This window comes from Carcharhinus amblyrhynchos, chromosome 11, assembly GCF_965287045.1.
Source record: "Carcharhinus amblyrhynchos chromosome 11, sCarAmb.v2.hapA, whole genome shotgun sequence".
In the NCBI taxonomy this organism is placed as follows: Eukaryota; Metazoa; Chordata; class Chondrichthyes; order Carcharhiniformes; family Carcharhinidae; genus Carcharhinus; species Carcharhinus amblyrhynchos.
In genome coordinates, this window is record NC_137334.1 from 28858752 (window position 1) to 28884596 (window position 25845).

The 25845-nt window shown below is 42.9% G+C and overlaps 1 protein-coding gene across 1 annotated transcript in view; it reads left to right on the top strand.

The window, feature by feature from the left end:
- dnah7 (dynein, axonemal, heavy chain 7) overlaps window positions 1-25845 on the top strand; it is a 438937-nt gene that overhangs the window by 304318 nt on the left and 108774 nt on the right. Inside the window, exons 49-50 of the mRNA XM_080198799.1 lie at window positions 2610-2743; window positions 15782-16117. Of these exons, the coding sequence (XP_080054925.1) occupies window positions 2610-2743; window positions 15782-16117 (470 nt within the window). The remainder of the gene's footprint in view (window positions 1-2609; window positions 2744-15781; window positions 16118-25845) is intronic.

Consider the following 25845-nt stretch of genomic DNA (forward strand, 5'->3'; position numbering starts at 1 on the left):
AGGTCATTCCAGGGCTTGAGCAAGGTTCAAGATAGGATGCAAGACAGGTCGGAGAAGTGGCAGATGGACTTCAACCCAGATAAATGTGTAGGTCAAATGGGATGAAGGAATATAATATTGAGGGTAAGACTCTTAGCAGTGTTGAAGATCAGAAGGATCTTGAGGTCCAGGTTCATAGGACTCCCAAATCGGTTTTGCAGGTAGAGGATGTGGTTAAGAAGGCGTATGGTGTACTGGCCTTCATCAGTCGAGGAATTGAGTTTAGGAGTTGGGAGATAATGCTGCAGCTTTATAAGACCCTGGTCAGACCCCACTTGGAGTACTGTGCTCAGTTCTGGTTGCTTCATTACAGGAAGGATGTGGAAGCCATTGAAAGGGTGCAGAGGAGACTTACAAGGATGTTACCTGGATTAGATGGCATGCCTTGTGAGGATAGATTAAGAGAGCTCGATCTTTTCTCCTTAGAGAGACGAAGGATGAGAGGGGACCTGATAGAGGTGTATAAGATGATGAGAGGTATTGACCAGGTGGACTCTAAGGCTTTTCCCCAGGGCTGAAATGGCTGCCACAAGAGGACATAGGTTTAAGACGCTGGGGAATAAGTACAGAGGAGATGTCAGAGGTAAGTTTTTCACTCAGAGAGTGGTGGATGAGTGGAATCAGCTGCCGTCGGTGATGGTGGAGACAAATTTGTTAGGGTCTTTCAAGAGACTTCTGGATGAGTACATGGGACTTAATAGGATTGAGAGTTATAGGTAAGCCTAGTAAGTAGAGATAAGATCGGCGCAACTTGTGGGCCTAAGGGCCTGTTTGTGCTGTAGTTTTTCTATGATTCTATGATTCTATCTATGTGGCATCTTGCAGTCATTAGCCAACAGGTATACCTGGGAGGTGATAGATGTCCTGTATGCCTGGAAGGTCACCACATCCATTTTGACCCGAGCCACATCCAACAAGATGCCCGGGCTGAAGGCATTGTTGTCATCGCTGGCATCCTGTGGGTTCGGGGGCTCTAGACATCACGCATGTCACCCTGCGAGCCCCACGAAATCAGGAAATGCCCTTTATCAGCTGGAAGGGATTCCACTCCCTGAACATGCAGATTGTGTGCGACCCTCCTGGAATGTGTGCATGCTTCCTGGGGATCTTGCACAACAGCTACATTCTGGGACACTCGGACACCCTCAGAGTCTTTGAAGACCAAGTTTGGCTGCTGGAATGGCTCTTGGGGGATAAGGACTATCTGGTGAGGTGCAGCCCAAATAAGGTCATTCATTTTCTTCCAGCATTGAGCGCCAACCCTCCAAGACTAAAACATCAGTTTAATTGAATTAACAACATGGACAGCAAAGAGTCCTGATTTAAGGAAATATAAATAAAATAATTAAACCTCCATACAGAATTTTTTTTTGAAGTTGCAGTGATATTGGCAGCACGGTTGTTCGTACTGCTACATCACAGTGCCAAGGATTCGGGTTCAACTCCAGCCTTAGATGACTGTGTGGAGTTTGCACATTCTCCTTGCGTCTGTGTCGATTTCCTCCCACAGTCAAAAATATGTATGGGTTAGGTGGATTAGCCATGGTAATTGCAAGTGATTATGGAGATAGGACAGAAGTCAGAGCAGACTCGATAGGCTGAATGGCTTCCTTCTGCACTGTAGGGATTTTGTGGTTATACATTTTATTAAAGCCAACACCCCCAAAGCATTACAAGTACAGAATTTAGTACTAAATGACATAATCATTTTGTACAAATTACTGAAATATAGACATTGGAAAAGTTAACACTAAAATAGAACTTTGGAGTATTTTTAAATTAATGGGCAGATGAGTTTGATTACGAAAGAGTTTTCTTTAATGATATGCTTAATAACCACTCCAGTCTAATTTTACCTTACCTGTGGTTAGCCACTGTTAACTATTGGAATAAAAGAGAAATGGTGTTGAAAGAATATGCTGAATTCTAAAATATGACATCTGCATATGTGGTAACAGGAAGTGAATTGGAAATATTTTTGTGCTCTATTGTAATTACACTGGGGGGAATCTTACCAAAAAATCACAGTGTTCTTTCTCCAGAGAAATGGATTTTTTTTCTCCAGATCTTACAACACTCTACCTAAAAAAAAATACGTTTCGTGTTGTCATGCAAAGGGGCGGAGTCTCAATGTGCCAGCAAAACACAGTTGCACTGAGATCAGAGTGCCATCTTTAACAAGAATGTAACAAGAATAAATCATCCCTCAGCCCACCCTGGAGGTCTCAAGGGTTCTCCACCCCACCCTGGTTGGAGATGGCTCATCTTTTCCCCCTGGCTCCCACCACCCCCCCTCCCCCGCCACTTGCCAATCATCATCGACCCATTTCTCTTCCAGCAGCGCCCCCCCCCCACCAAACTGATCATCGGGATGGAGTGGGTTAATGATATTGAAAGCTATTTAAGTTCATGTAAAGCTGGGCATGAACCTGATGACATCGCCAGTGAAATCACGCCTTCCAGATCTTGAACCTCCGCAGGCATTTGCACAGTCAGTGAACGTGGGCTCAAATCCCACTCAAAGTTTGCTAATAATGTCCTCATTTTTGAATTTCTCCCTTTACTCACAGGTAACCCTGCTAAACTTCATGATTACAACTGAGGGGATGCAAGACCAGCTTCTTGGTATTGTAGTTGCCAGAGAAAGGCCAGATTTGGAAGAAGAAAAGCAGGCTTTAATTTTGCAAAGTGCAGAAAACAAAAGGTAATTAAAAATAAAATTCAATATCAATTTAAATACTTAAATCACATCCTATTTCTTTCACTTGATGTGATTGAAACAATGGCCACGATTGTCCCATTGCGGCCCACCACTTTCCTTGCTGGTCTGGCCGGGAAATGTGCATCTGCGACCTTGAACAGGGATTTGTGCATGCCCCAGGAACGCATGCGCAACTCCCAAAGCCGGCGAACAATCGCTTGTCAGACCACGTTGGAAACTGGCAGGGAGGCAGGTAAGCAATTTAAATGTGTTTTTAATCTATTTTAAATATGTATATTTGTTCATTATTGGGACCTGAAAGCTCCCAATCAAATCTTCCACCCTGCCAGGAGTACTTCATTCTGGCGGGCTTCAGACTAGCTCCCCACATTCGGGAACGAGTGGAGACCCTTCTGAAAGAATGGGGGACAATTGGGACCTGCGAGGGTCAGCAGCAGGGGGCTGGTGCCAGCCTGTGCCCCCTGGCACTGCCCAAGGAGCAAAGTGCCCACCTTGGCACTCCCCATCGGGCATCAGCCAGTTCCAAGGGGGCAAGGCCTATTGTGGGCAGGGCCTAGGTGCGATCAGTGGGGATGGGGGTTCCCACTGCCGCTGTACATTGAGATTGGTCTGGGATGGAGGGAGGGCAGCAATTGGGATGGGCTGGGGGGGTGATCTGCTGTAGGGGAAAGCCTGACACTGGTGGGGGGGGGGGAGTCGGGGGGGGGGCGGGTCTGACCCCAGTGGAGAGTGAAGGGTCAATGGGCAGTCTGCTAGAGTGAGGGGATTGCTGCTGCTGGAGGTGAGGCCTGGGCATTGGGGCACTCTGGGACAGGAGGGGGGTCAGGGCTGGCCCAGGAATTGTTGTGGGACCGTGTTCGGGCTTGGGGAGGGCTAGAGAGGCAGCACTGCGGAGGTCCGGGGCTGGCCAGCGATTGGAAGTTTGACAGTTTGGGACCACTGTGCATGCACTGAATTCCAGAACTGTCAAACCCCTGTGCAAATAGGCCCTTGGGTTTTTAATGAGATTCACGACTGGGACCTCTTCAGTGCACAGAGTGCGGTGATTCAGGTGAGAAGCTGAACTGTCAGTTGGGATTTAGAACAGTTTTCCTGCCAGTTGAGCACTTTTGGGAGAATTACCCTCAATGATTTTGTATTAAGTGCTGCTTTTGTTAATAAGAGAGATTTTTAAAAGAAAAATTACATAAGCACAGATCAATAGCGATAAAACAGAGTAATAATTAAAACACTCATGCATGTGGCATCACTGTGCCATTTTGGCAATATATATTGCGGCAGGCTGGCATAGTGGTTAGCACTGCTGCTTCACAGCTCCAGGGACCTGGATTCAATTCTGGCCTTCTTCTGTGTGGAGTTTGCACATTCTCCCTGTGTGTGCATGGGTTTTCTCTGTGTGCTTCAGTTTCCTTTTACAGTCCAAAGATAGAACAAGGAGGAACAAAGAAAATTACAGCACAGGAACTGGTGGGGAGGTGGTGGCCTAGTGGTATTATCATTAGGCTATTAATCTAGGAACTCAGCTAATACTCTGGGGATCCGGGTTCAAATCCTACCATGGCAAATGGTGAAATTTGAATTCAATAAAAAATATCTGGAATTAAGAATCTACTGATGACCATGAAACCGTTGCCAATTGTCAGAAAAAACTATCTGGTTCACTAATGTCCTTCAGGGAAGGAAATTTACCATCTTTACCTAGTCTGGCCTACATGCGACTCCAGAGCCATAGCAATGGAGTTGACTCTCAACTGCCCTTGAGCAACTAAGAATGGGTAATAAATGCTGGCCAGCCAGCTATGCCCATGTCCAGTGAATGAATAAAAAGGCCCTTTGGCTCTTGAAGCCTGCACCAATTATGCTGTCCGTCTGAACTAAAACCCCCTACTGGAAGGACAAAGAAAATTGCAGCACAGGAACAGGCCCTAAGATGTGCAAGTTAGGTTGATTGGCCATGCTACATTGACCCATAGTGTCAGGGGGATTAATAGGGTAAATACATGGGGTTATGGAGATAAACCCTGGGTGAGATTGTTGTTGGTGCAGACTCAATGGGCCAAATGGTTTCCTTCTGCACTGTAGGGATTCTACTCTATGATGATTTTATGAAAATTAGTGTACTACAATGATTAGAGTAGGGCAATATGCTTTGACATTCGATGTCATATCCACCAATGCCTCCCTCTCTACTCCAAGGCAACTGGAATACTGCAAGGAGTCCATTAATCTTACCACTGCAGGCAATGTAAGTGGAAATGTTCACCTCGCAACAATGCATGATAATAAGCATGTTTATCATCTATTTTCTCAATATTGTGTTGAAAACATCGAGAACTTGCCAGCAATCTGTGATAGGTACTACAACGCTATTTTCATCTTCCTTATGCTACATGTTCTTTCTCTTAAGTACAGCACAAATATAATAAGCTACTATTAAAATATATCCTTGGTGTCTAAGGTCATTTATGTCAGCATGCTACTCCTCTGTGTTTACCTCCCTCTCTTGCGCCCTTCTAGATGTGTGACAGAAACCAAATGAATCCAAATCCCACCACTTCTTAACTATGCAATCTCCTGTTCACACACTGCCAGTCACATTTTTACTCCTAAGCACTAGACTACATTCCCATTTAAAAAGTAGTTTATGATGTAGAGGGACGTGCACAATTATGCAGAGAAGGCTTGGTGCACAGAATTTGGGGCTAGGAGGTAAAGAGATTGTTCTTCCTAGAGAGTCAGGCTTTCAGCTGAAGACATTGAGATGTAGATCTCAGTCTTATGGTTAAAAGAAGGACGCTTATGGAAGATAAAATATAAATGTCGGCATTGGGAGTGATGCTGTAGGACGTGATTCAGGAAGTGGCTGAGTTGGAGCAGTATATCAGTAGAATCTATGACAACACAATGGATGAGAGTTCAGTATCAGTCAATTCTAGAGTGTGTGGCAGTTTCAGAACGATCAGTGGCTGAGTGCTTTCCCCTCCCAATAAATTATGGGATGGAAGTGTGACTGCTGCAATAAATGACTTAGATAAAAACATGGGGATGGTTGTCTCTTCCAGCCTCCAAGTAATTGGAAATTGAAACCAGACCATGAGTTTCTATGGCTTTAGAAATCTGATTGATGCCGCTTCGGCATTTTCCCACAGGTCAATGGCGAGCTAGCACTAAGGCTCAGTGCTAATTACTTTATAGTTGTGTTATCACAGTGTGATTAGTGTATGTGTCCCTTTCCACAAGTCCTCCTAAGATTTTCAAATTTATGGCAGAATGTAGCCAGAGTCAGAACAACAGCAGCTGAAGTATAGCCTGAAGCAGGTCCTTCTCAATTCTCGATAATATAAGAAGATGGCCACCTCAATTATTGACACTTTTTTTATTTGATTTATTATTGTCACATGTATTAGTGTAAGTGAAAAATATTGTTTCTTGTATGCTATACAGACAAAACATACTGTACATAGAGAAGGAGAGGAGAGAGTGCAGAATGTAGTATTACATTTAGCAGGGGAAAAAGCTGTCCTTGAGTCGGTTGGTATACCATTTTTGTATCTTTTTTCTGACCGAAGAAGGTGAAAGAGAGTATGCCCGGGGTGCTTGGAGTCCTTAATTATGCTGGCTGCTTTTCAGAGGCAGCAGGAAGTGTAGACAATCTCAATGGATGGAAGGCTGGTTTGCATGATGGACTGGCTTCGTCCACAACCCTTTGTAGATTTTTGTGGTCTTGGCCAGAGCAGGAACCATACAAAGCTATGATACAGCCAGAAAGGATGTTTTCTGTGACGTATCTGTAAAAGTTGGTGAGAGTCATAGCGGACATGCCAAATTTCCTTAGCCTTCTGAGAAGGTAGAGAATGCGGTGGGCTTTCTTAACTATAGCGTTGGCTGATGAAGCAGATGATTAGAAGTTAAAGGATTAAGAATTGCATCAAATAAATATATTTTTCCACTGCACATCTATTTTTCCATTTAAAACAAATGACTTGCATAGTAGTTAAAAATGCAAAATGTTTTTTGGCCAGATGGGGGCATTTTTCAAGCAAAGGTGTATTCCAGCAGCTGCCATTGTGATGAACACTGCACTATTATTCTGAAACTTGGCAGGTCTATGAATGCTATCATATCCACAAACCCTTTAGACAGAGGCCACCAAATCAGTCACCAGTTTCTGAAAGCTGGTTCAAAGTATACTGAATAATTTCTCCTTTACTTTGATCCCATGGAGGAGAAGACAACATGTGGACCCTGATTGCTTCTTAAGTGGAGAACTGTGATTCCAGTGAATGTGTCATAGATTCCAAGATGCCCATATTGAAAAAGGAGCTTTCCAAATTTCAGCACAAGCAATGGCTATGTTTCATCTGCCAGTTGCTACATGTCCTTATAACTGACTTCCGCACTTCCAATGTGTTCTATTCCTTGAAATTCCTCCTTTTCAGATGTGCTGTTTAGATCTGGTTCCTGTGGCCAAGAAATCATGATCATTTGTAATTTTTTTTTTGGCAGTACGAATGTCCTTGGAGGTCCAAAATGGAATTTGCTGCACATGTACACACTTGTAGGTAAATGATGCCCAACAACATGACTAAAGATGATGGCACATGCACAGTGAATGGCTGCCAAAATTATGCAGAATAGGCAGCTCATGAAGTCAATCAACCTGCAATCTTGCTTTGATGCCAGTGGTGTCTTTGTAAAGCTTAGTCCTCCAGCTGATGCTCTCTCTCTTGAACCCTTACAGCTGAACAAGAATTCAGCAGGAAGTAATCCTTCAGAAGGACAGAACTAGAACATAATCTATACACGCTTTATAAACTTTTATCTATAGTGTTGTGATCCCAGTTAACGTCATTACTGGATAAGCCTCAGAATGGAATTTGACTTGATAGATCGTTATTTTTTATTTTTTTTAAAACCATGGAAGATATTTACTGTGAGAAGTTTCACAACACCAGGTTAAAATCCAACAGGTTTATATGGTAGCACAAGCCACTAGCTTTCAGAGTGCTGCTCGTTCATCAGGTGAGTGGGAGTTCTATTACACAAACTCAATATAAATACACAAACTCAATTTACAAATCTTGCCAAAGCCATCCCCACACTTCCACTTCTTGCCTTCAAACAACCGCACAACCTCAAACAGACCATTGTCCACAGCAAACTACCCAGCTTTTAGGAGAACAGTGACCACGATACCACACAACCCTGCCACAGCAACCTCTGCAAGACATGCTGGATCATTGACATGAATGCCATCATCTCACATGAAAACACCATCCACCGGGTACACGGCACGTACACTTGCAACTTGGCCAACATTGCCTACCTGATATGCTGCAGGAAAGGATGTCCCGAGGCATGGTACACTGGGAACACCATGCATTCACTTCAACAACGGATGAATGAATACCGTTTGACAATCACCAGGCAAGAGTGCTCTCTTCCTGTTGGGGAACCATTCAGCGGTCACAGGCATTCGGCCTCTGATCTTCAAGCAAGTGTTCTCCAAGGCGGCCTTCATGACAACGACAGCGCGGAGTCACTGGGCAGAAACTGATAACCAACTTCTGCACAAATGAGGACAGCCTCAACTGGGATCTTGGGTTCATGTCACACTATCTGTAACGCCCATGACTTGTCTGGGCTTGCAAAATCTCACTAACTGTACTGTCTGGAGACAATACACATCTTTTTAACCTGTGCTTAATCCTCTCTCCACTCACATTGTCTATATCTTTATTACCTTTATTGTCTTGATTACCTGTAAAGACTTGCATTCCAACCATTATTTTGTAAATTGAGTTTGTGTCTTTGTGTCTTTATATGCCCTGTTTGTGAAAAGAACTCCCACTCACTTGATGAAGGGGCAGCATTCCAAAAGCTAGTGGCTTGTGCTACCAAATAAACCTGTTAGACTTTAACCTGGTGTTGTGAGACTTCTTACTGTGTTTACCCCAGTTCTATGCCAGCATCTCCACTTCATGGGTATTCACTGAACAAATGCACAGCAGTCTGCTGTTGACTTTTTAAGAGAAAAAAAATTAAGCAAGAAACATTCTGTATTACACTAGACAATAGAAAGGATGGAAAGATTTCAATATAGATACCAAGAAAAAAAGATTCAAACTCATGATATCCCTTACAGAAACAACACTCCCATGTACATTCCAGTGAAGAGGTACCATTATTTCTACACAAGGGTGAAGCTGGTTCAGTTGAAAATAGATTTATTTTCCATTAGACTTCTGCACATTCACTACAAATCCTTCCACAATTGGTATCTCCCCGTGATCCAGAAAACACACTCTAAATTCACTTTGCTTTGACTTTAGAGCAATAATCTCTCCCTCAATGTCAGTAAAATGAAAGAGAAAGTCATTGACTTCAGGAAGAGTAGTGAAGGACATGCCCCTGTCCGTATCAATGGGGATGAAGTGTAAATGGTCGAGATCTTCAGTTTTGAGATGCCCAGATAACCAACATCCTGTCCTGGTCCCTCCACGCTGATGCTATAGTTAAGAAAACACACCAATGCCTCTACTTTCTCAGGAGGCTAAGGAAATTTGGCATGTTCACTATGACTCTCACTAATTTTTGCAGGTGCATCCTTTCCAGATGTATCACAGCTTGGTATGGCTCCTGCTCTGCACAAGACCACAAGAAATGACAAAGGGTTGTTAACGTAACCCAGCCCATCACGCAAACCAGCCTTCCATCCATTGACTTTGTCTACACTTCCTGCTACCTCAAAAAAGCAGCCAACATAATCAAGGATCCCATGCACCCCAGACATACACTCTTCCATCTTCTTCTGTCAGGAAAAAGATTCAAAAGTCTGAGATCATGTACCCACTGACGCAAGAACAGCTTATTTCCTGCTGCCATCAGACTTTTGAATGGACCTACCATATACTTAGCTGATCCTTCTCTACATCCTATCTGCACCCTCTCCTTTCCTTCTCCCCTATGTACTCTATAAATGGTATGCTTTGTTTGTATAGCGAGTAAGAAACAATACAGTATATCTCAATAGATGTGACAATAATAAATCAAATCAAATACTTATGAGTTCCTTAACGTACTTTCTTCAGCAGTCTGCCACGCTTTTGAGCTAGGCAGAGTCTTAAACCTCTCTTTCTTCAGTCTTCGGCAGTAATGGGCAACTTAGGCTAGTGAGCGCCCCCACCCCACCCCTGCCAATCTCAGTAGGCCACAAATTTTAAGTCAGAAATGTGCACTAACCATGACCCCATGAATTAAATTAAATACATTTAAAACATGCTGAATATTTCATAATAAGTTATAGAAAATGTTTAATCATTCATGAAGTAATAGAACTGTCATCAACTTAGCACTGCTGCCTCACAGCGCCAGGTACACAGATTTGATTTCTAGCTTGGGTTACTGTCTGTGTGGACTTTGCACATTCTCCCCATGTCTGTGTGGGTTTCCTCCCACAGTCCGAAAGACGCGCTGGTTAGGTGCATTGGCCATGGTAAATTCTCCCCCAGTATTTCCAAACTGGTGCCGGAGTGTGGCAACTAGGGGATTTTCACAGTAACTTCATTGCAGTATTAATATAAGTCTACTTGTGACACTAATAAATAAACTTCTTCAAAATATGAAAGCTAACCAAAGTCAGTATGTCACTCTCATTTATTGCTCATCTAAATACATGTTTCTGTGTTTCCACACAGTTTTGGAAGCTGTTGAGCATGTTGTGCAGAACCTATCAGAAAGTTTGCTATGTGAGAGGAATGCATATTTCACAATGTCTCTTGATGGTTGCTTTTTGGAGATGATACCACCTCATTGCAAATTAAACAAAATGGTGTCCCTCTCTGTATAATGTCAAAATAATCCGGCTTCCAACTCTCATTTACCATTTTGACCCATCATCGATTATTCTCTTTTTGGCTACTTCTGCTTCCTCTAACTTTTTGATTTTGCAGTTGATTCTCTTTTATCATCATTAACCTTTGGGGCGGCATGGTAGCACAGTGGTTAGCACCACTACCTCACAGCGCCAGGGACCCATGTTCAATTCCCAGCTTAGGTCACCGTCTGTGTGGAGTTTGCACATTTTCCCCATGTCTGTGTGGGTTTCCTCTGGGTGCTCCAGTTTCTTCCCACATTCTGAAAGATGTGCTGGTTAGGTGCATTGACCCGAACAAGTACTAGACTGTGGCGACTAGGAGAATTTCACGGTAACTTCATTGCAGTGTTAATGTAAGCCTTGTGACCAATAAATATACTTTACTTTTGCAATTCATGCACTAGGATACCCAGATCCTTCTACATCTTAGAGCTTTGCAATCTCAACATTGAGATATTATGTCTTTTTAATTCTCCTGCTAAAATGGATAATTTCACATTTTTCCACATTATAATCATAGAGTCATGGATTTCTACAGCACAGAAAGACATCCTTTGGCTCATTTAGGGGTTTTAAAAAAAGGGACGGCATGGACAAGTTGAGCTGAAGGGCCTGTTTCCATGCTATTGACCTCTATGACTCAATGACCCTGTGTTCCATCAGTAAATTTAGCAACCATACCATCACCTCCTCCATCCAAGTTATTTATTTAAATTGTAAGAAGTTGAGGCTCCAGCATCAATCACATGTTACATCTTGCCACCCAAAAATAACCTAATTATTCTTATTCTCTGTTTCCTGTTAGCTAGCCAATCTTCTTTCCAATATGTTACCCCTATATCACTGGAGTCATAGGGCCCGATTTTACCAATGCCTGTTTTCGGATGCAAAAACTTGGTAAAGTCGAATGTGAAACGATTAGCGCAATTTGCGCCTGTGTCTGCACAGATGCCCACTTTACCGAAGCCCAAAAATGGTGGCGATCTGAACAATGCCCAAAACAGGCACAATGGCGATTTAAATGCATTTGCATGCAATTAAATTGAATTAATAGGCTGCCTGCCCAACTTTACCTGAATTTCCCCCTTTACCATCATGTTCGCCCGTCCAGATTCGGCGTGAAACAGACATGGTCAGCAAAGGTCTGTTTTGGGCGCTGCAGTTTCTGAAGAGATAAGTTCAGAGCTTCCAACAGCTCTCTGACTCAGATTGGTGATGGGGGAGAGGGAGGCAGGCCAGATCATTCTCTGATGGAGAAGGGGGAGGAGGAGGAGGGAGGCCCAATTGATCTCCGGTGAGAAGGGGGGAAGCCCGATCGTTCATTGGTGGAGGGGGGGGGGAGGAGGAGGGCCAGATTGCTCTCTGGTTGGGCAAGGGAGGAGGGAGGCAGGTCAAGTGTATTTCTGGTGAGGGGGAGGTCCGATTGCTCTCTGGTGGTGGGGGAGGCGGGGGGTGAGAAGGACAGTTGAATCTCTGGTGGAGCAGATGGCAGGGCAGGGGCAGGGGGGACCACTGCCACTCTGCGGGTGATTGATGGGGGGGAAGGGGGGTCCGTTGCCACTCTGCAGGTGATCAGTGGGGAGAAAGGAGGGCAGGGGATCATGATCAGTCTGGGTAGCCGGGGGGGTAGGTAGATAAAGAGGATGTTGGGGATGGGGAAATGTGTGGGGGGCATCACTCCTGCTTTTTGCTCCCAAGATGTTTTATCTGCTTCTTGCCGGGGAACGATGTGACAGGGGCACATTTTTTCAAATGTTTTCTTCACTGCACGTGCGCAGTTCAAAGCTCTGATCGGAACTGCAGCATTTCGAGTGCACTAAGTCCTGCCTACGGCGTGATTCAAAGAACATAGAACAGTACAGCACGGTACAGGCCCTTCGGCCCTCGATGTTGTGCCGAGCTATGCCCAAACCCAAGATCAAGCTATCCCACTCCCTATCATTCTGCTGTGCTCCATGTGCCTATCCAATAACCACTTGAAAGTTCCTAAAGTGTCCGACTCCACTATCACAGGCAGTGCATTCCACACCCCAACCACTCTCTGAGTAAAGAACCTACCTTAGACATCTCTCCAATATCTCCCACCATGAACCTTAAAGTTATGCCCCCTGGTAACAGCTACATCCACCCAATGAAATAGTCTCTGCACATCCACTCTATCTATCCCCCTCATCACCTTATAGACCTCTATAAAGTCACCTCTCAGTCTCCTCCACTCTAAAAGCCCCAGCTCCCTCAATCTTTCCTCATAAGACCTACCCTGCAAACCAGGCAGCATCCTCAGACTCACAATTTTTTTTTCAGGCTAAGTGTTTATGGGGGCGTCTGAGAGCAGTTTTCCAAGTGGGATCTGATTTGCAGCAAGATACAGCACTTGAAATCAAAATGGTAAAATTGGATCCGTAGTTTCATACAGCATAGAAAAAGTTCCTTTGGTCCATCGGGGCTGCACTTGCCATCAAACACCTAACTACTGAAACTCAATTTTCCAGCCTAGTATGCTTTTCAAGTGCTCATCTAAATGCTTTTTACAACTTGTGAAGTTTCCCACCCTACCAACCTTTCTGACAGAGTTCCAGATTCCTAAAATGGGTTTTCCTCAAAACCTCTCTAAATCTCCTGCCTATTGCCTTAAATTTATGCCCCCTGGTTACTTACTCCTCTACTAAGAGGAGAAGTTTCTTCCTATCTACACTTTCTATGCCTTCATAATGTTGTACATGTCAGGCCGGTCTCCCCTCACAGCCTTCTTTGCTCTAAGGAGAATAGCCCAACCTAACTAGTGTCTCTTCATAGCTGAAACACTCTAGCCCAGGTGACATTCTGGTGGATCTCCTTTGCACCCTTTCCATTGCAATCACATCCTTCCTATAGTGTGGGGATTCGAACTGTACTCAGTACTGTAGAAGTGGCCTAATAAGTGTTTTGTATGTTTCTATCATAACCTCTTTGCTCTTATATTCTATGCATCTGCAAGTAAAGGCAAGTATTCCATATGCCTTTTTAACCACCTTATCGACAAATCCTGCTCTCTTCAGGGATATATGGGCATGCAGCCCAAGATCCCTCTGGTCCTCTGTACTTCTTAGCATCCTATCATTTATTGTGTGTTTCCATGCCTTGTTAGTCCTCTCAAAATGCACCACCTCACAATTTTCAGTTTAAATTCCATTTGTCACTGTTTTGCCCACCCGACCAGTCCATCTATATTGACTTTCCTCCTTGTTATTTACCACGCCACCAATTTTTGTGTCATTTTACTGATCAAAAGCCTCCATATTCCTGCCCTGATCATTCTTCATTATCTTTTATTTTTACTTTCAGCAATAACCTTTGAAATAGCACCTCATCAAACGCCTTCTGGAAGTACAGAATATCCCTTGGTTCACAGCACACATTACTCATAGAAGTGTAGAATCATAGAATTTATAGTGCAGAAAGAGGCTATTCAGTCCATCGAACCAGCATTGACAATAATCCTACCCAGGCACTACCCCCATAAACCTATGTATTTACCCTTCTAATCCCCCTAACACTATCAAGACCAATCAACCTAACCCACACATCTTTGGTCTGTGGGAGGAAACTGGAGCAGTTGGAGGAAACCCAAGCAGACCTGAGGAGAATGTGCAAACTCCACACAGACAGTCACCTGAAGCCAGAACTGAGCCCTGGGTCCCTGGCGCTGTGAGTCAGCAGTGCTAACCTGTGCCGCTGTGCTGCACCGTTACTTCTTCAGAGAGTTCCAATAATTGATTAAACATGATTTTCCTTTCACAAAACCATGTTAAGGCTGCCTACCTAAGCCTGATTTCCTTGAATTTATTCAAGTATTCTGATATAATGTCTTTGTTAATAGCTTCTAAAATTTTCCTGATGACAGATGTTAAGCTAACTGGTCTGTCCCTCCCTTTTTGAACAAATTTACATTTGTTATTTGGCTTTTTTCCAATGCAATGAAGCATTTCCTAAACCTAGGAACTTTTGGAAAATTAATTGCATCAACTACTTAACTAGACCCCAGGATGAAGTCCATCACAACCCAGAGACATGTCAACCTGTAGCTCCAACAATTTGCTCAGTACCTCTTTACTGATAATTGTAATTGTCTTCAGTTCCTCCTTCCATTCCATTTCCTTATGTACAGCTATTTCTGGGATGCTACTTGTCCCATAGGTAGGGAATACAGATACAAAATACCTGTTCAGTTCATCTGCCATCTCGTTATTTTCTATAATTAGGCTCACTTTCAATTGGCCAAATGCTCTCTATTGTAACTCTTTTCTTTTTAATATCTACAGAAACTCTGAAATATCCCTTTAACAGTCTGTCACTGCATCTCTGTTGACCTATCCCTTAGCCTAATTTGCCAGTTCACTTTAGCTAACTCTACTTTCATGCTTTAATAATTGCTTCTATTTAAATTTAATATACAAGTCTTCTCTCCTTCAAACTGAACGTAAAATTCAATCATGTTATGTATGATCTGCGCCATCTCAGGCATCTTCTCTATGAGGTCATTAGTTAACCCGACCTCATGCCACAATATCAGGTCTAATACAGCCTTGTTGCCATCACTGCAAATGGCCTTAATGGGAATAAGGTAGAACTTAATTCTGTCTTTGTAGAAATGTCCTGCTCTTGGAATATCAGTTCCAATGGTGCCAAAAACACATTACTGGGTGCTGGGAGTTCCATCTTAGCACTCAAAAACAGCAGTGACCAATGATAGAATTCCTTCCCACCCTTACAAAAAATCACGTTGCCCACTACCAGTGGTCTGCCCACTCTAAACATTTTATACCATGGACAGTGCAATATTTGAGAGAAATTTGCTTGGTAGCAAGCCCAATTGACACTTGATTATCTATTTAACTGTGGTGGGCTGGCTGCCGATTTCAGTGCACATCCACTCCACATATTATAGTGACGACCTTGGTCTAGGAGGAACGTTGTGGGTTGGGCACCATCGCTATTGGATGTGCTCCCATGCCAAAAACATGCCTTACGGGAGCATGTAAAATGTAGCCCATGATCTTCCAAATTGCTAAATACGGTTGCAGTCACATTCTTGTTTACTTGAAGGAAATAAATGATAGTGGAATGAATACACCCATATTAATTTGAAGCATTTCATTTTTCAGACTGCTAAAAGAAATTGAAGATAAGATTCTGGAAATTCTCTCAGCTTCAGAAGGAAATATATTGGAAGATGAAACTGCCATAAAGGTTTTATCTTCATCAAAGGTTCTTGCCAATGAAATAACTCAGAAGCAAGCTGTAGCTGAGGAGACAGAAAAGAAGATTGATACCACTCGAATGGGCTACCGACCTATTGCAGTACACTCTTCCATCCTATTTTTCTCAATTGCTGATCTTGGCAATATAGAGCCGATGTACCAATATTCCCTGAATTGGTTTATCAACCTTTTCGTTATGTCGATAGAAAATTCAGAAAAATCTGATGACCTATCAGAGAGGTATGAGAAAACTTTGTTTAATTTTGAATAGTTTAACAAGATATTGGGGCAGTTGTAACTTTTGGAGGGTCAGAAAACTGCTGGCATTTGATCAGCTGATCGTTAAATGCCATGCCCTATATTCCTTTATATTAATGGAAAGGAAAATCGAACAGCTTGTTCAACAAGCAGCTGATCTTGTCTCCAGTTTTCAGCTCCTGCCAAAGTTTGAAATTGTCCCAATTCATTTAAATCTTAAGCATAATACAAGTTTTCCATCTTGCTGAACTTATCGTAAATATCATATGGAATCAAAAGATTACATGACACTTATAAATGACAGTAAGAAGTCTCACAACACCAGGTTAAACTCCCAACAGGTTTATTTGGAATCACGAGCTTTTGGAGGTGATTAAGGAGCAGCACTCCAAAAGCTTGTGATTCCAAATAAACCTGTTGGAGTTTAACCTGGTGTTGTGAGACTTCTTACTGTGCCCACCCCAGTACAACTTTGGTACCTCATGACCTATAAATGAAGAAGAGTTGGTGCAGAAGGAAATATTTTAGATTCCTGGATTGCTGGGACTGTTTCTGGGGAAGGTGGGACATGTACAAACAGGTTGGTCTGTGCCTGAATCACTTTGGGGTCAACATCCTTGTGGGTAGGTTTTCTAGTGCTCTTGGGAGAAGTTAATCTGGCAGAGGGAATGGATATGGAATATTAGTAAAATAGAGAAATGTCATGCTATAGTAAAGGAAGCAAGTCAGAGTGAGTTCAGCTTTATTGACTGTCAAGAGAGTAAAGCAGTGTTGAGTGTCCTTTATTTTAATGCTGGGAGTGAAATAAGTAAGACTGATCAGTCAAGGGCATGGATTGACACATGGAAGTGTGATATTGTTGCTATCATTAAACATGGTTGAGGGAAGGGTGGGACTGGCAATCAACATTCCAGGGTATAGGATCTTTAAACAAGACGGAGGAGGGTGTAAAAAGGGAGGTGGTGTAGCAACATTAATTGAGTCAATTATTGCAAGAGTGATGATATGGCTTTATAGGTAGAATTTAGGAATGTAATAGGGCAGCCACATTACTGGGAATCTATTATATATAGGCCCCTAAAGAGTCAGCAGGAAATAGAGGATCAGTTATATAGACAATTCACTGAGAGGTGTAAGAATAATAATTGGGTAATTATACTAGGGTATTTCAAATTCGCCAACATAAACTGGAATAATCATAGAGTAAAGAGTTTAGAGGAGACAAATTTCTTGAAATGTATTCGGGGGAGTTTTTCGTATCAGCATGTAGAATGCACAAGATGTAAAGTTTAATGTTTATTTATTAGTCACAGGCTTACATTAATACCACAATGAAGTCACTGTAAAGATCCCCTAGTCGCCACACTCCGGCACCTGTTTGGGTACACTAGGGGAGAATTTAGCATGGCCAATGCGCCTAACCAGCACATCTTTCGGACTGTGGGAGGAAACCAAAGCAGACATGGGGAGAATGTGCAAACTCCACACAGACAGTGACCCAAGCCGCGAATCGAACCTGGTTCCTGATGCTGTGAAGCAGTAGTGCTAACCACTGGCCACCACTGTGCTGGACCTGGTTCTGGGGAACAAAGCCAGACAAGTGCTCGATATGACAGTGGCGGGGGGGGGGTGGGGGGGGAGCATTTTAGTAATAGTGACTATGGTATGATTTAGGTTTGTTGTGGACAAGGAGAAAGATGGCCATCAAGAAGTGGCTTTTGATTGGGTAAAAACAGATTTTATTAACATAAAGTAGGATCTAGCCAAAGTTGACTGGGAACAGCTCCTTGCGGGACCTCTACAAAGGGGATGGTCTACACCTGGACCAAAGGGATACCAATATCCTGGGGGGTAAATCTGCTAATGCTCTTTGGGAGGGTTTAAACTAATTCAGCAGGGGGATGGGAACCTGGATTGTTGCTCCAGTGTACAGGAGGTTGTAAGTAGTGAGGTCATGAATAAGGTTTCAAGATCGCAGCAGTGTACTGGCAGGCAGGAAGGTGGTTTGAAGTCTGTCTACTTCAACGCCAGGAGCATCCAGAACAAGGTGGGTGAACTTGCAGCGGGGAGTGGTACCTGGAACTTCGATGTTGTCGACATCATAGAAACCCTACAGTGCAGAAAGAGGCCTTTCGGCCCGTCGAGTCTGCACTGAACACAATCCCACCCAGGCCCTACTCCCATATCCCTACATATTATACCCACTAATCTACACACCCCTGGACACTAAGGGACAATTTGTTCGCGTGGCCAATCAACCTAACCTGGACATCTTTGGATTGTGGGAGGAAACCGGAGCACCCGAAGGAAACCCACACAGACACGAAGAGAATGTGGAAACTCCACACAGACAGTGACCCCAGCCGGGAATCGAACCCAGAACCCTGGAGCTGTGAAGCAGCAGTGCTAACCACTGTGCTATCGTGCCTCCCCGCCCTGCCACAGCAACCTCTGCAAAATGTGCCAGATCATTGACACGGATGCCATCATCTCACATGAGAACACCATTGACCAGGTACACAGTACGTACTCTTGCAACCTGGCGCTGCAGGAAAGGCTGTCCTGAGGCATGTGACATTGAGGAGTCCATGCAGATGCTATGACAATGGATGAATGAACACTGCTCGACAATCACCAGGCAGGAGTGTTCTCTTCCTGTTGGGAAACACCTCAGCAGTCATGGGCATTCAGCCTCTGATCTTCAGGTAAGCGTTCTCCAAGGTGGCCTTCACGACGCATGACAACGCAGAATCGCTAAGCAGAAACTTATAGCCAAGTTCCACTCACATGAGGAAGGCCTCAACCGGGATCTTGGGTTCATGTCACACTATCTGTAACCCCAATGATTTGCCTGGGCTTGCAAAATTTCACTTACTGACCTGGCTGCAGAGGAGGTTTACTAGGCTGATACCGGAGTTGAGGGGGTTGAGCTATGAGGAGAGGCTGAATAAACTAGGCTTGTACTCGTTAGAGTTTAGAAGAATGAGGGGAGATCTCATTGAGACGTATAAGATGATGAATGGGATGGATAGGATAGAGGTGGAAAGACTCTTCCCGCTCAAAAAAGACAGTAGGACTAGGGGGCACAGCCTCAAGACAAAGGGGGGGCGGTTCAGAACGGAGTTGAGGAGGAACTTCTTCACTCAAAGGGTGGTGAATCTCTGGAATTCTCTGCCCGTTGAAGTGGTGGAGGCTGCCTCGCTAAATATTTTTAAGAAGCGGGTTGATGGGTTTTTGATAAGAGAGGGGATTAAGGGTTATGGGGAGAGGGCGGGAAAGTGGAACTGAGCCACGACAGATCAGCCATGATCTTATTGAATGGCGGGGCAGGCTCGAAGGGCCAGATGGCCTACTCCTGCTCCTATTTCTTATGTTCTTATGTAATACGTATCTCTTTAAACTGTGCTTAATCCTCTCTCCACTCCCATTGTCTGTACCTTTAAGACTTGATTACCTGTAAAGACTTGCATTCCAACCATTATCTTGTAAATTGAGTTTATGTCTTTGTATGCCCTGTTTGTGAACACAACTTCCACTCTCCTGATGAAGGAGCAACGCTCCGAAAGCTTGCGGCTTGTGCTACCAAATAAACCCGTTGCACTTTAACCTGGTGTTGTGAGACTTCTCACAATGGAAGTGCCAGAGGATTGGATGATGGTTAATGTGTTTCCACATTTCAGGAGGAGTTGTAGAGATGAACCAAGAAATTGCAGACTGGTGAGTCTCATATCAATGATAGGGAAACTATTGGAGAAATTTCTGAAAGAGAGAATTAATCTCCATTTGGAAAAAACATGATTAATTAGGGTTAGTCAGCTTGGCTTCATCAGATGGGGGTACTAACAAGTTTGATAGAATTTTTTGAAAATGTGATTGTGTGTGTGGATGAAGGAAGTGCAGTTGATGTAGATTATATGGAATATAGCACACCTTTGAAAATGTCACAAATGGGAGACTGATTCAGAAAGTTGAAGCACATGGAATTCACAGAAACCTGGTGAGGTAGATCCAGAACTGGCTTAGTAATAGGACACAAAGGGCGATGGTAGAAGGCTGTGTGAGTGCCTGGAGGCTGGTGTCCAGTGGCATACCCAAGGTTCAGTCCTGAGACCCTTATTGCTTGTTATATACATAAATGATATAAATGATAATGTGAGGGAAATGATAAGCAGGTTTGCAGATGACACCAAAATTGGTAGATGGTTATTAGTGAAGAAAGAGGCTGTAGGCTACAGGCAAATATGGATGAGTTGGTCAAATGGACAGAGCAGTGGCAGATGGTATTTAACTCTGATATGTGCAGAGATGCACTTTGGAAGATGTGACAAGACAAGGAAGTATTTAATGAATGACAAGACATTAGGAAGTTCAGAGGAACAGATTAATCTTGGATACTTATTCACAGATTCCTGAAGGTGACAGAGCAAGTGAATAGGATAGGTAAGAAGGTATATGGGACACTTGCCTTTATCAGTCGTGGTACAGAGTATAAGAGCAAGGAGGTAATGTTGGAGTTGTAAAGAATGTTGTTAGGCCATAGCTGGTGTACTTAGTGCGGTGACCCGAACTGCACAATCAGAAGTTATAGTGGCACAAGAAGGGGTGCAGATGAAATTCACCAGCATGTTGCCTGGGATGGAACATTTGAGCAATAAGGAATGACTGGATAAGCTTGGATTGTTTTCTTTGGAGCAGAGATGTGGAAGCAGTAGAGAGAGTGCAGAGGAGATTTACCAGGATGCTGCCTGGTTTGGAGGGTAGGTCTTATGAGGAAAGGTTGAGGGAGCTGGGGCTTTCCTCTTTGGAGCGGAGAAGGATGAGAAGTGACTTAATAGAGGTTTATAAGATGATGAGGGGGATAGATAGAGTGGACGTGCAGAGACTATCTCTTTGGGCAGACGTAGCTGTTACTAGGGAGCATAACTATAAGGTTCATGGTGGGAGATATCGGAGGGATGACTGAGATAGGTCCTTTACTCAGAGAGTGGTTGGGGTGTGGAATGCACTGCCTGCTGTATTAGTGGAGTCGGACACTTTTGGAACTTTCAAGCAGTGATTGGATAGGCACATGGAGCACACTGGAATGATAGGGAGTCGGATAGCTTGATCTTGGGTTTGGATGTAGCTCGGCATAACATTGAGGGCCAAAGGGCCTGTACTGTGCTGTAATGTTCTACGTTCTATAAGGTTGTGGGGGGACATGATTGAGGTGTATGGGATTATGAAGGGTACAGTCAGAGTGAATAGGAAGCAGCTGTTTCCCTTGGTTGAGGGGGTCAATCACGAAGGGACATAATTTTAGGGTAAGGGGCAGGAGATTCAGTGGGGATTTGAGAAAAGAAAATTAACTCAGCCAGTGTTGGGAATCTGGAATGCATTTGCCTAGAAAGGTGCCTGACACCTTACAACCTTTAAAAAGTATTTGGATGAGCACTTAAATCATCATAACATTCAAGGAAATGAGATAAGAAAATGGGATTAGTGTGACGTTAGTGGTAGTTATTATTGGTGCAGGCTCAAAAGGCTGAAGGGCCTTTTCTGCACTGTATGACTCTATGAAAGTCATTCAGTCTACCCAATTCATCTTTCTAGACTGATTCTATACTCCCCAATCTGCTGCATCTAATTATTTCTTAATTGTTTCCGGGATCTTCACCTCCATTATTCCGCTTGAAATTCCACTCCAAGTGTTGATCACTGTGCATAAAGAACTTCCTGATATGAGTTTTCAAATTACCACCTGTTAGTTTGCACTTGAATTTTCTTGACATTCTCCCATGCATTAATGTAGAGCAGATTCCAGATTAACCTTTTAAATGGCAATTACTATATTACACATCTTATAAGACCACCTTTCAGATGCTACTTTTCTGGCTGAAGTTTTTTCCTGTCGTTCATCATTGGTAGATTTTTTTTCTCCTGGCATTGGGAAATTGATATCAGGTACAAATCTCACTCTAGGGCAAAGAATTCATTGGTCCTAATTTTTAAGAAGTCAGACTCTGAGTTGGATAGAAGGCAAATTGGGCATTGATTAGTAGCTCAGTGGACAGGAATACTGTGGCTGCCATTTTACTCATTGCAGAAGAAAACATGAAATAGGAAAGGCAGAGTGTTGGAACCTGGGCAGAACTGACCTTTGCAGTACTGGAGGTCCTCTTTGAAGCAATGAGGGAGTGCAGGAAAGTCCACACTGTGGTGGGAAAGACCACTCATCCAAACAAGGCAGGCATGGAGAGAGATCTGAAAACATGAATAGATGAAGTATGGTCAGGAGGAACAGGGTCCAATTACGGAAGAAGTTCAAAGGCCTTATTCACGTCGACAAGGTGAGTGCAATGCTAGATCCTCATGACAGAACTCTCAGCTTTCAACCGCCAGCAGATTCACCAGCTGCTCCTGAACACGGGAGAAATGTTTGCACAGGGTATTCACTGACACCTTCAGCAAGGCTTAGATTCATATTGCTGTTAAACACTGTCAGCATAGATTCATGCAGCTTCTTAAATTTATATGAACCAACGGTGCCCAGCCTCGACATCATGACCTGCATTGTATAGGGAGCTATGGCGATTGCAAGGGTTGGCTGGCAATGAACAAGACAGGGAAAGTGATGTTCAATACCATTCACAACTTCTAAAATACTGAAGCCATCCGTGCCCACATATGGCAAGACCTGGACGGCATTTAGGCCCAGGCTGATAAGTGACAAGTGACATTCACTCTGTACAGGTGCTGGGCAATGACAGTCTTCAAGAAGAGAGAATTTAACTGCCTCCACCTGATGCTCAACAGCATTACCAACAATGAACTCCCAACATCATCATCCTGGTCTTTCCATTGACCAGAAATTTAATTGGACCAGCCATATAAATACTGTGACTACAAGGGCAGGCCAGAGGCTTGAAATTCTGTGGAGAGTCATTCACCTTATGACTCCCCAAAGCCTGTCCGCAATCTACAAAGCACAACTAAGGAGCACAAAGGAATATTCTTCACATGCCTGAATGAGCGTAGCTCCAAATATACTCAAGAAAACTGCACATCATGCAGGACAAAGCAGTCTTAATCTACAAAATGCATTGCAGCAACTTGCCAAGGCTCCTCCAATAGCACCTTCCAAACTGAGAACCTCCAACACTTAGAAGGTCATAAGAAATAGGAGCAGAAATGGGCTACTTGACTCATTGAACATGCTCTGCCATTCAATAAAGTGTTGGCTAATCTGATTTTGCCCTTTAACTCCACTTTCCTCTCTGTATGCCTTATCAATCAATATCTGTCTAAATCAGGCTTAAACAAATTCAATGACTTCACCTCCACTGCTCACTGGGGAGGAGAATTCCAAACACTAACGACTTTCTAAGAGAATAAATTCCTCCTGATCTCCATCTTAAATGGGAGACCCTTTGTTTTACACTGAGATCCCAAATTGGAGGCCTCCGCTTGAGAGCAAATATCCTCCTTAATAATTGATTCTCACATATCCCAATGAGGAACATTAGACTAACTGGCCCATAGTTACCAGTTTTTTGTCTCTGTCCTTTCTTGAATAGAGATGTTACATTTGCATTTTTTTAATCTGCTGGAACCTTTGCAGAATCTAATGAATTTTGGAAGATTATAATCAATGCCTCCACTATCTCTGCAGCTATTTCCTTTAAGACTCTAGGATGTAAGCCATCAGGTCCAGGGGACTTGTCAACTTATAGTCACATTAGTTTTCCTGGTACTTTTTCTCTGATGATTGTGATTGCTTTAAGTTCCTCTCTCCCCTTTGAATCCTGCTTTTCTAATGTTCTTGAGATGCTTTTTGTATCCTGTATTATGAAGACAGATACAAAATACTTATTCAAAGTCTTTGCCATTTCCTTGTTTCCCAGTATTAATTCCCCAATCTTACCTTCTAAGGGAGCAACACTCACTTTAGCTATTTTTTAAAATTTTTCTATACTTGTAGATGGTTTTACTATCTGCATTTAAAAGTTTTGCTAGTTTTCTCATAGTCAAATATCTGCTTTGTTTAGTCATTCTTTTTTGACTTCTGAAATATTCCCAATTATATGGTCTTTCACTAATCTTTTAAATGTTGTTCGTCATTTTCTTTAATTTGATACCATCTTTATTTTCCTGAGCCACGGCGGGGGGGAGAGGTAGATCTTCTTCTTACATTCCCTTTCTCTCAATGGAATATAGTTTTGTTGAAAACTAATGTGACTATAGGTTGACAAGTCCCCTGACCTGATGGAACAGTACACTGTTCCCATCCTATTTCTCCAGCACCAATTTTTGAGTTGGCCTTCAACTCCTCAATCCTATTTACCCTAATGTCACTTTGCTCATGGTTCAGGTTGGGGGAGGAGAACATTGTGCCTGCGTTTGCCACTCGCGCAAATGGCAACTTGGACGCAAAATCCCATAAGAGCTGTAAAACGAGTGTTGCTCGCACAATCTCATTTTCCTATTTTTCTTGCCCCCTGCCTGTGACATAACAAGGTTCCATCCAGGAACGTCAGAATTTCATTTCAGTGCATGAAAATATAATTAGCAGGCTTCCTACTGTATCATCCCATCACGTTATTCTGAGTGGTTACACATGTTTTTCAAATCATTAACCTGGTGAAGAGAAGCTACCATTGTGCACAGATAAGTATAGCCCCCAGGGAGAAGGAAATAGCTGCAGAGATAGTGGAGGCATTGATTACAGTTTTGTTGAGTAATGAAATATCTCTTTAAAATACCTGTTACTGTCCCTCCATCATCTTATCTTTTAACCTATTTTCTCAGTCCACCTCAGCCAACTCTTATAATTGGCCTTCTTTAAGTTTAATGCAATGGTTGCAGACCCAATTTTCTCACCCTTAAACTGCATGTGAAATTATCTTATGTTATGATCACTCTTACTAAGAAGGTTGTTTACCACAAGGTCATTTATTAATCTTGTTTTATTACATATTGACGGGTCTAAAGTAACCAGTAACAATTTCATAATGTATTGTTCTAAGGAACTGTCCCTAATACACTCTGAGAGTTCATCCTCCAGGCTTCCTTTGGCAACTTGATTTGTCTAATCTCTATGAAGATTAACATCTCCAATGATTAGTGCAGCACCTTTATTACAAATTTCCATGAATTGATTTATATTGTTCCCATTGATTTATATTGATTCCTATGGTGTAGCTAGTGTCAGGGCCATATAAATTACTTCCACCAGTGACTGATTTCCATTGTTGTTTCTTATCTCCACCTAAACTGATTTGACATTTTCTTTCTCTAAACTGTGATAATTTCTTCTTGATGTAATGATTGCATCCTTTGGTACAGAGGAACTCCACCTTGCTTTTCCTTTCTACCTGTCCTTCCAAAATGTCAAATGCCCTTGAATATAGAGGTCCCAGCCATGGACACTTTGAACCATGCATTTTATCATATCAGATTCATTTATTTCTATTTGTGCAGTCAATTCATCCATCTTGTTATGAATGCTGCATGCATAAGGATAAATTACATTTAATTCTGTATTCACCATCTGTCCCTAATCTCACTCTATTTTATGTTTGTGTGGTCTGTACTTTCCTGTCACACCTTGGTTATCATTATTTACATCTTGTCTTGTCCTTTCTCTTTTACTTTCCAAATCTCCTCTTACCCGCCCCCTCCCCCGCCACTATTTAGTTTAAAGCCCTCTCTTTTGCTCTAATTATATGATT